General features: G+C 40.6%; 1 protein-coding gene and 1 long non-coding RNA gene across 2 annotated transcripts; one reads left to right on the top strand and one right to left on the bottom strand.

Annotated features, from left to right (window-relative positions):
• The first annotated feature begins 2,539 nt into the window (after positions 1-2,539).
• LOC143475583 (uncharacterized) lies at positions 2,540-7,597 on the top strand. The gene is made up of 6 exons (XR_013121050.1): positions 2,540-2,996; positions 3,232-3,408; positions 3,484-3,602; positions 4,213-4,375; positions 4,626-4,741; positions 4,846-7,597. It is a non-coding gene; the product is annotated as an uncharacterized LOC143475583 (long non-coding RNA).
• Positions 7,598-7,932: 335 nt separating this feature from the next.
• On the bottom strand, positions 7,933-10,714 carry ahsg2 (alpha-2-HS-glycoprotein 2). The gene is made up of 7 exons (XM_076973118.1): positions 10,487-10,714; positions 9,625-9,735; positions 9,444-9,528; positions 9,151-9,308; positions 8,961-9,062; positions 8,794-8,859; positions 7,933-8,691 (listed from the first exon to the last, which is right to left on the bottom strand). Exons 1-7 carry the CDS (start codon positions 10,691-10,693, stop codon positions 8,377-8,379), a joined length of 1,044 nt encoding a protein of 347 aa, XP_076829233.1. The 5' UTR covers positions 10,694-10,714; the 3' UTR covers positions 7,933-8,376.
• Positions 10,715-10,751: the final 37 nt, after the last annotated feature.

Here is a 10,751-nt window from a genome sequence, read left to right as displayed (position 1 = left end):
CCTTCATCAGCGGTTCAAGAAAGTGCTTCATGAACACATACTACTTGTGCCTCAAATCAGTATGCCATTTGCAGTATCCAAACAAAATTATTTTCATTTTTAAAGATACAAGGAAATATTACAGTACCCATCAGAATATTCTTCGTGGTATATTTACGCAATGGTTGTGGAAAGTTTTTCTCAAGTGGGCGGAGCCTTCATACGCTGACGTGATCTCGTAGTATGGACCGCGTTTGTCGTACTGGAAACTATACTACCATGGGGACAAGTATGTATGGTTCCATTGTGTTCTGTGCAAGAGTGAAAACTCAAGGTCATCTTCTGATGGTTACACTCGGGTGTTAAACCGGAATCTGTGACCGCAGATGCACATTTTCTCCATGTGTGTTGTCAAAAAAAAACAAACAACTCATAAATATCAGAGTAGATTATTTCACAGCCAAGATTGGTAATTGCTGGAAATCCTTTCTATGTTGAAAGGAGGCAACATTGGTCACTCATACTAACCCCACTGAGGCATTTGTCAGTAGAAACTACAAAAATGAAGTTAACGTTTTAGCCAAAAAAGGTTTTAGAGTCAGCGTTTTTAAATGCCTTCTATGTTACGTGAAATTAAATTTAAACTTAAAAATTTTTTGAGTCTGCATGCATGAGGAATATGTCATTTAGGCCTACCTGATCTTTTAAAATACGCTTACATTTATTGGTCAGCTCAGATTAAGCACATCCTCGGATGGTGTGCTAACAGATCAGAGTCTTTATGGATTAATATGGAGTCTAGGATGTGTTCTCCTCTTCCAGCTCATTTTCTACCATTTATCCATAATCCAGAAAAATTGAAGGGTGTTTCTGCATCCTTTGTCATATCCAATACCCTGTTGACATGGAAAGATGTTAAAAACTATTTTAAAATACCTAAACATCTCTCTCTGTTTTCCCCAATAGCTCATAACCCGGATCTTCCCTACCAATTGCGCAATATAGGTCTCCATAATTGGTTTAACCGGGGAATTACGCAGATCTCTTGTTTATTTTCAGATGGAGTTTTGTTGTCCTTCACAGACATTGTGGAGAAATATAGTTTGCCAAAATCTGATTTTTTCAGATATCTTCAAATCAGACACTTTCTTAAGTCCTCTCAGGACAAACGGCAGCTGCGAGTAGAGCTGACAGAGATAGAAAAATTCTTCACTAAACAATATGAATCTAGGAGGCTGGTCTCGAGGATATATACTGTCCTATCTAATGAGTCCTCATCATCTATGGTTAGTTTGAAAAATGTTTGGCAGAGTGATTTGGAAGAGGAATTTAACCAGGACATATGGGACTCTATATGTTTGAACTTGTACCCCAAATGTACCTCAATTAGTGTGCATGAGCTTAACTTTAAATTCATGCATAGAATCTATTTGACACCAACACGTTTAAACAAGATATATCCAGAGAGATCTGACTTATGTTTTAAATGTCAGACACAGAGAGGTACACTTATTCATTCTTTTTGGTCCTGCAGCAGAATAGAACCGTTTTGGAGGGAAGTGCATTCAGCTTTGGAGAACATTTTTGATATGAAGTTTGCTATGCACCCTTCTCTATATTTACTACATGCCCAGCTAGGTGATGTTTTTGATTTCCGACGGAGACAGATTTTTATTTTGCTGACTTTTATAGCAAAAAAATGTATTCTGCTGTTGTGGTCCTCGAGGCGAGCCCCGTCTATGACTCTGTGGATCTCACGGCTGATGTCTCTTCTTCCCCTAGAGAAATTGACTTATGACCTTCACCAGAGGTCAGAAAGGTTTTCTCAGATATGGACTCCTGTCTGGACTTACCTGGAAGGTCTTGGCTAGAGCCCGATAGAGACCATGCTCTGTTCTAGATTATATTCGCTGTTCTAGATGTAAATATGTGATTGTTTCAGACTGTGGGTGTGGATGTGGATGGGATCTGCAACGCTATCATTGTATTTAAAGTTTGTATGCAACCTTGGAAAAAATAAAATAATAATAAAAAATACGCTTACATTAATTTCCTTCTAAACTATAATGAATTATTGCGTATACCCATGTGCTGTTATCAGAATATGTGACACTGCATTTCTTAACAACACACATGCTGAAAATGTCCAAACAATAGTATCTGCGGTCACAGATTTCGGTTTAACACCAGCATTCATGCTGGATTTGCGAAAGTTTACGTGTGATCCAACTAACGCGGGGTTAAATGTAACATGGATTTTCCTTATATTTCATGTAGTAAATCAGGTTGCAGATTTAGTCCACAGTTTATGAAAAACACATTATGCTTTGAAAATACATTTGACCATACTGGAATTTGCTGTTCGAGTTTTTGTCAAAAATTGTACACAAATACGTACAAGATGCTTACATACAAACATGCTTGAACTTGCTCAAAAGCGTAAAAAAATATACAGTAAAACTTTAAAAGCGATAGATGGTTCTTTCCCACAATACCAGTCAAGACGTTAGGCTAACCTTATCATGCCTTATTGATGTATTTGCTTTATTATGACACGGCATTAAACATCGGTCTTGGCGCTGAACTGCGTTTCTAATAGACATCCAACATGTGTTGAAAATTTCCTAATTAGTTCGTAGTTTATATATATTTAAGCATCTTGGAAGAAATGTACACTTTATTGTAGCGCATCGTGTGTGCTGCTGCTCGAATGGCGTGGAATTTGTACGGGAGTGAGACGAATCTAACGCTAATATGTTTTTTAATTATTGTGTTAAGCCCTCTCGGACGTTGTGCTGCTTTGAGGGGTAAAGGGACGCTTAATTCTGAGAGATTTCTGAACATGAATACACAGGAACGACTATTACCTGGTCGAGTTAGCGATGAGAAACCTGACTTGAAAGAGCAGTCTGGAAAACTATACATCAGTCTTAACGATGAATATTTAAATGATGGCGTTTATAAGGACCCCACCAGTGGCTCTCTTCAGGAGTCTGACTACCAATCTGACCAAGACGGTGAGTAGCCTAATATTGACATTGCAAAAAACCCTAAATTGCAAAAGCTACACCGAGTTGTTTGCAATATGTGGAAACTTTACTGTAAGCTTTGCTTTATTTCTGAAGGTTGTTTTTGATTTTGTGATGCAGTCTATTGAAAGTTTGTAAAATTTTTTAACGGCTTTTATAAACATTTGTGATCTGATGAGAGCAGTGAGCTGCTGTTCCATTTCTTTGGTTCTTGGTTCCTAAGGCTGGCATGAGTTGCAGCATCTCCAGGAGCCTGCCTACGACACAGGTCTTCCTAATTCACCTGTAGTGCTACGACTGCTTGGCATGAAGCCCGAGGTGGAATGTGCTGAAGATTCTATGGTACTGAAAATATCTGGGGGACCTGCTGCTTTTAACTCTGGCTTGCTTATTGACCAAGGTATAAAACCGCTTTTCAACCATCATGTATTTGGTATCTGCTTGAATTGGTTTGACAAAAATGAATGTTTTGCAGGGAACTTCCCACCAGTTCCATTATCAAACGTGCCTTCAGGTTGTGGCCTTGATGTGCAGAGAGCTTGGCCGGATGTAGCTGTCAATGTGCCATATTACGCATGTTATGTGATACAAGAGGTATATTGAATGACTAATTATTGCTATTGTTGCTATGCTATGGGCAACACGGTGGCTTGGTGGTTAGCACGTTTGCCTCTCAGCACTGGGGTCTTGGGTTCAAGTCCCTATCTGAGTGGAGTTTCCACGTTCTCCCTGTGTCTGTGTGGGTTTCCTCCCACAGTCCAAAAACATGGAGATTAGGTAAATTGGCATTCCCTGATTTGGCATTCCCAGATTCCCTGACAAATTCTCCCTGACTGTGTGTCTGTCTCTTCATGTCCATTAAAAAGCAGTTGTCTGAGTGTGTGTGCATGAACGTGTGTGTGCTTGTGTGCCCAGTGGTGGATGGTGCTCTGCCACTAGGGTCTGTCCTCTCCCCCCTCCCTGCACCCCATTCAGTCCCCCAGGGGGCTGTGGATCCCGGTTGAGAGTACGCTGTGCGCAATTGGCTGCCGCTTCTCGCCGGTGTGTGAATGGGTGTGTAAGAGTTGTATCTGTATAAAAATTGTAAAGCGACCTTGGGTTCTAGAAAGGCGCTATACAAGTTGAACAATTCATTCATTCATTCATTTATTTATTGTACTATTGCTGTATTGTTGCATCCTAATTTTGCAAATTCCTCCCCTAGCGGAATACTTATGTTCTGCCCTTGCGACTGTGGGGGTTGCCTGCTAAAATGTCTTGTCCCTTTCCGAGTGTGGCTCAAAGTCCTCCTTTGGTGTCCTGTTATCCTAATGGAATGGTCATAAAGGCTCAAAATGTTGCCTTGGTTGAGAATTTGTTGGTGAAAGGTAAAGTCCTCCACTTTATTTGTATAGCACTTTATATATATATATATATATATATATATATATATATATATATATATATATATATATATATATATATATATATATATATATATATATATATATATATATATATATAAATTTTTTTTATTATTTTTACACAACTGCCTCAAACCAGCTCTACATACATCCAAATATCTATGATCCTTGTTCTACAGTTTGATTTGTTCTTAATCTTTCCATAATTCCTCAGTGGTTGATCAGTGGCTGCCAGTCATGAAGGTCTCATCTATATGTGACTACAGTCTATTGTTCACATCAGATGGTGTGGCCATCTCTGCCCCATATAAACCATGCATGAAGGCAAAGGTATGCAAAGACTAATTTGGGTTTTTAATTTTTTTTTATTTATCATTCTTATTATTATTATTATTATTATTATTATTTTTAAACTCAATTACCCTTTCCCCCAGGATGGAGTGTATTCTCTTCACGTTGCAGCGGAAAAAGAATACAAATTCCTATGTCCTGCTCTTGTGCCAGGTTTACCCTTTAGTCTGTCCAGTCAAATGGATACGGAAATTGGCAGAGCTGGTACTGGTGCCAGTGCCCCCATTAAAGCAACACCTAAAGAACCTAGATCAACTCCTCACAGCCCACTGGCACTGCTGTGGCTTGACTATACAACCCCAAGTATGCCCAGCTCGGTATCTACTGCTCCCTCTTCTAGGCCACCAAAAGGTCAAATAGCTCATCCAACCGATTCAAGTAGTTGGTATGCTCATGATGTGCCAGTCACAGAAGGACCAATGTCTACTACTGCTCCATCTACTCCACCCCATAAAGCTCATCAAATACCTTATGACTTGATGATCTCTGGCAGTTGGTACCCTCTACATTCCCCAACCACTCAGGAAAATATTGCACCTAGTCCAGTAACTCCTCACAGTATAAACGAGCCATGGCTTGACCAACCAACTGCAAGCGTGCCATCCTCCATTAAACAAAGCTCAACATCTAGTGCTCCATCTAGTTCACCCCAGAATGCCTATCAAAGGCCTTATTACTCCATTTCTAGCATTTCACATTCCATTTTCCACCCAAAGCCTCGATCTAATGAGCCTAGTCCAATACCTGCCCCCAGCATATCGATGTGGTATCCTGTCTATCCCACAAGTATGCCAACCTCAACTACTCAAAACTCCCCATCCACAACGCCATCTACTTCACTCCAGACAGCTCAAATGCCTCATTATCCAATGACCTCTGGTAGTTGGTATCCTCTATACCCTTCAAACTCTCCAATAAATATTGCACCTAGTCCAATAACTCCTCACAGCAGAATCAAACCATGGCTTGACGAACCAACTGCAAGCGCGTCACCCTCCATTAAACAAAGCTCAACATCTAGTGCTCCATCTAGTTCACCCCAAAATACCCATGAAGTCCCTCATTACCCAACAATTTCTAATAATTGGCATTCCCTTTACCACCTAAAGCCTCAAACTAATGAGCCTAGTCCAATATCTGCCCCCAGTATACCAGTGCAGTCACCTATCTATCCCACAAGTATGCCAACTCAAACTACACAAAGCTCCCCTGCCAGTGCTCCATCTCCCCCTCAGAAAGCAAATCGAACGCCTCACTATCCAATGACCTCTAGTAGTTGGTACCCTCTTTACTTGCCAAAACCTCAAACTACTACATCCAGCCTGAAGGATACCCATGCATCATCTGGAAAAGCTCCCCAGTTACCAGTTGCTCCCAAAAAGCCAAAGTATTTGATGCTTGTGAATCCTTCACATTCAAAAACACTGCATTCTGATCCTGTTTTCAAAGGGCCCCATCCATCTGTTGCTCATGTCTATTCACCTACTCTGATGCCAGTTCTTGAGCACTCTGACTGGCAACCACCCGAGTCCCCTCCATATGAGCCACTGTACCCTAAAGAATTTGGACCTGCTGGCCCCTTTATGACTCGAGGATCTTACAAATGTTATCTACACCAATATTTGCAGAGGCCTGTTGCCTTCCCCATTGAGCCACCCATAATCCCAGAGGCTGCATGGCTTCCTTACCAGGCTGTTCCTGAAACACTCGAGTACTTGCAGTGCTGTCCATCAACTCCATTGTACCCTAACTGCTGTCAACCACCAATATACTACCACCAACATGGTCACAACCACTTTGGATTTCCTTATCCTGCTTTTGACCCTAATTCTGGCATTGGGGCAACCAGTAACTTGACCTCACCAACCCATGTTATTAACAGTGCTCCTTCATTCCAACCTGTGCGTGTACACACTGAGAATAACTATGAACAGGCATCTGTAGCTTTTACATCACAAGATGACCTGAAGGTTGTAAAGCGACCTTCAGAGAGTTCAACATCCCTGTATCCTTACGAGCTTCCTGGATCTACCAGAACACGGATTCCATGGAATAATTTTAGCCCTTCAAGGGAATATCAGTGGGGTGTTAATGATCACCTATACAAGTCTTTGCAATATGCCCCAAATGGCCGTCCATTTGTGCATGCAGCCAATCATCCTAAATGGAGGCCTTATGTTTCCGCCCACATGGCAGATTATAGACCTCCCTACATGTCTGTCTCTCTCCAAAATGGAGTACCCCCTTTTGAAAGGTTCCGTTCATCTCTCCCCTTTACAGGAAAGTACAATGAAAGACCTTTCATGTTCTCTCATGATGGCATTTCTGCCCTGAGTTACAAGGATCAAGTTGATCCCTTCTCTGCACAAATGTATGCTCAAAATCCTGCATCTGTCTTGCAAGATAAAAGACCCCCAGCAGAAATTCTACCTAGCTTTGATTCGATGCCTGAGTCGCACAAACCCCATTCTGAGTTTATTGAAATGTTGAAGCAAAACACAGGCTCTGAGCCACTGATGCCAAATGTTCATCCCCAAAATTGGGTTTCCATCCCCAACCAACCTTCATATGCTCAGGTTTTTGAGTCTCCGAGTGAGGATTTCTCCAGGCGTTCTTTCAAAGTAACTGATGGACCATTTAGTAGACACTGGGTTCCTGTTGTAACACGCAGCTAAGTAGTTCTAGTGGACTACCAACTCCACACGATCAACCTGATGGTTTGTGACCTCTGCATCTTGCCTTTTTTATTGGCTATATTTACAAGCCCACCCATAAAAAAAAAATATTTAAACCTGTACAGTTAAATGAGGGGGAAAATAAAGTTTTGAAAATGTTCATGTGGTCTGGTCTGTTCATCTGTACTAGTCCTGTGCTGGAAATATTCTGGACACAATGTCCACTTCATAATGTTTACCTGTAAAGTCTAAAATGTCCTAATTCACATTAATCCAATTTATATGGTTATCCTTGTATAAGGGTTTGTTGTTGTCTGCACTCCTAGTGGCCATAAGTGTAGGAAATGTAGTCTGACTGAAATTATAATCCAACCTCCGCAGGATTTGTTTCCACTCGTAAAGATCTCTGGAGTTTGCAGAGCTGGTCTAGGCAGTCTCATAAGGTTGTAAATATCCTGTCTCAACAGGTTCGTTTGAGTTTGATATGCAGTTTAATTTATCTTAACAGAATGGTTTTTAAATGAGTTTTACATCATAGTCCTGTAACAATATTTGCATTACAGTGCATTTGAAAATTATGATTTTGAATGAAACTTTTTTTCTCTCGGGGAATTTACACAGGTTGACATTAGCAGTTGAGACATTTTGTATGGTCTTGGAAATAATACAAGATTATTTTGTGTACCAGTCATCTATTGTCATTTATAAAGGGCAAAACGGTTTAGGGTAATGGAAATTATGACATTAAAATGGTATAGGTCATACCTATCCTGGATGAACATTAATTTTTAGCACCATTTGAAAAGTATACTGCTTTCACGTTCAAGGCAATGCATTCATCCCAGACATTGAAGTGAGTTCAGCCTGCTGAGGACCACGGAACCACAGGTTTTTGCTATCTTGAAAGTTAAACACTTTCGAGCCAAATGGGGTCTCCCTTTAGAAAAACTTGACTTTCCCAGGGCATCTGTGAGGCACAGTCTGTGGCCCAGCGAGAAGTATATCTGCTGGCTGTTTGTCTGACATCACCTCTCTCTTCACGATAGGCACGGTGGCAGCTGCCACCACAACCTCAGTTGACTCTGCAGACTCGGCGGAAAGTAGGCCACTGGCAGTGGGGTCGTGCAGGGGAGTCAGCTTGTGGTGTGTGAGGGCATGGATGGAAGGTTTGTAGCCAGGCCCAGCAGTGTGAGCATGAAAGGCTGGAACTTGAGTAAGCACTGTGGCGTTGGTAGCTGGGTCCACAGCTGGGGGCTGTCAGAAGTCAAATCACATTGTTTAAATTCCTGGAACGTGTTTGAAAATTGGTTTGAAAAATCTAATGTCTCCTGTAAGGGGGAAGCAGTGGTTACTTACCGGAGGAAAGATTTTACAGTCAATTTTCATAACATCAACACCTTCAGCAAGACAGAAACCGTGGTGCTATAGGAGAAAACTACACTGTATTTTCCCAGCCATACAGGTCCAACCATGGGCATGCAGTTGATGCATTCTGATCCTGTACGTTTGAAAAGTGCACTTACAGCTTTGGTGTGCTCCAAAGGAACACAGAGATCATCTGAACTTGTACAGTTGGTTTCAATGATGGCATATTCTGCTGTAAATTTGGGCCCACCAGACACGATCTGCAAAAGTAATAATTTGAATAAAGTTTCATGTGGCAGAATCAAGTAAGAGGTTTTGTAATTTTCATTTATTATTTGCTTGTTTTACCTGAGAGGACAGTCTTCCGATTTCAAAAAGTGTGAACGCCGAGTTCAAAGTTTGGTTTTTGTTGAAGAAATCCAAGGATGCTGTGACGAACTGATTGGCGGCAGTGTCGTTGAATGGGATAAGACTGGGGCATCCCAAGCAGATCTCTTCATTAGATTCTGTTCATGGAGGCATTGCAGAGTAATCAGTACACAAGCTCTTCAAAAAAGGCTCCATATACAGAACTGGAAAAGTTCCTGGTCTACACACTCAAGTGCAATGTGCAACCAATTGTTCAACTCTTTTTATTTCACCTGTTTCTGTTTTGCATTTGAAAGCTACCCCAGACATAACCCCGGCAGCGTTAGAGAGAACTACATCACAATCGGCCTCGACTGCCTAAGATGGGGAAGAGACGGACAAGGCAAAACTTATTAGGTTGCCTATAAAAGAAGGAAAAGAAAAAAATTATTTGACTATGAAAAAGTAATTTACCGTTTCAATCTTGGGTCTGATGAGACACTGAGGCACAGGTGTGGGGTCTAGGACATGACATTTAGTCTCAAGAAACTCAATGTCCATATGATATGTCTGCGTTCCATCTGCCTGTGGAATGACAGACACATTATTTGAATGGAATTCCCTAATGAAATAGTTTATTAGGCAATATATTGTTTTTATTTTATTATGGGTATAATCCTAATGGACAAGTAGTGTAGGAAGTTATGAATACTTTCTTAATGTGGAATTTGTAGACTTATTTCTAGACATATTAATAAAACGAGAGCCTCTGCTCTACCTACATTAAATTTTTGTGAGATACACTCAAAAAAAGAATTGCAAGATATATTTTTTGAAAAGCAGATTTTACAGTAAGTAACTTTTTAGCAACAGACATCAGGATTCAATCATGCTTACAGTAGCTTTAAACAAGGATTCATTAGATGTGTTTTATATTAACATCTCTAGGCAGACTTGTGATGAAACAATACAAAATATTTATTGGTCATTTGTTGTCTGTATCATTATACTGCCTGTATGAATTCGGTTATTTTTACTCTTTTACATTCTCATATGATGACACTGCTCCTCATGATTACATTTTGTCTAGTTTCAGTCAATCTATTGAATAATTTTGTCATAAAATGTACAAATAGACTACATAATGTTATTTGTTTTATAAAACCTGCAATAGAGCACATAAGGCACCTTCTGTGTTTTGATATGTTTCGATTCATTTTCATATTACAATAGAATAATACATTTAAAAATTAGTTTAGTAGTAAATAGAGTTCATAAAGTCATCTCTACTCAGTGCGTTAGAGCTCTACACAATCCTGTACTTTCACCAACTTACCTGCGTAATGACCTTGATGTCTTCAATGTGGTTCAGTGCATATTTGTAACCGTGTGTGTGTTGGCCGTTAATGAACTCCAAAGCCACTTGGGCTGCAGCTTCAGCTTCTGGGGAGCTGCAGGAAGGCAGGGTGACGTTGGGCGCGATCTGAGCCCATGCACCCAGCACCAGAGTCCCCAAGACTACGGCCGTCACGGAGAGTTCCATGAGGAACAATGCAGAAGGAGCCTTAGCAGTCTTATTTAGCGAAAGGTGACCAAGTACA

The sequence above is a fragment of the Brachyhypopomus gauderio genome, chromosome 14 (genome assembly GCF_052324685.1).
Source record: "Brachyhypopomus gauderio isolate BG-103 chromosome 14, BGAUD_0.2, whole genome shotgun sequence".
NCBI lineage: Eukaryota > Metazoa > Chordata > Actinopteri > Gymnotiformes > Hypopomidae > Brachyhypopomus > Brachyhypopomus gauderio.
Note: the sequence above shows the minus strand (reverse complement) of the source record. Positions and strands in the feature narration are given on the sequence as shown.

Excerpts from the sequence above, each read along its gene's own strand:
- ahsg2 (XM_076973118.1), bottom strand. The coding sequence starts at position 10,693 with ATGGAACTCTCCGTGACGGCCGTAGTCTTGGGGACTCTGGTGCTGGGT. Across the intron at positions 9,736-10,486 it reads ACATCAAGGTCATTACGCAG|GCAGATGGAACGCAGACATA; the intron begins GTAAGTTGGTGA and ends GTCATTCCACAG. Across the intron at positions 8,692-8,793 it reads ACTGTAAAATCTTTCCTCCG|CCCCCAGCTGTGGACCCAGC; the intron begins GTAAGTAACCAC and ends GACTTCTGACAG.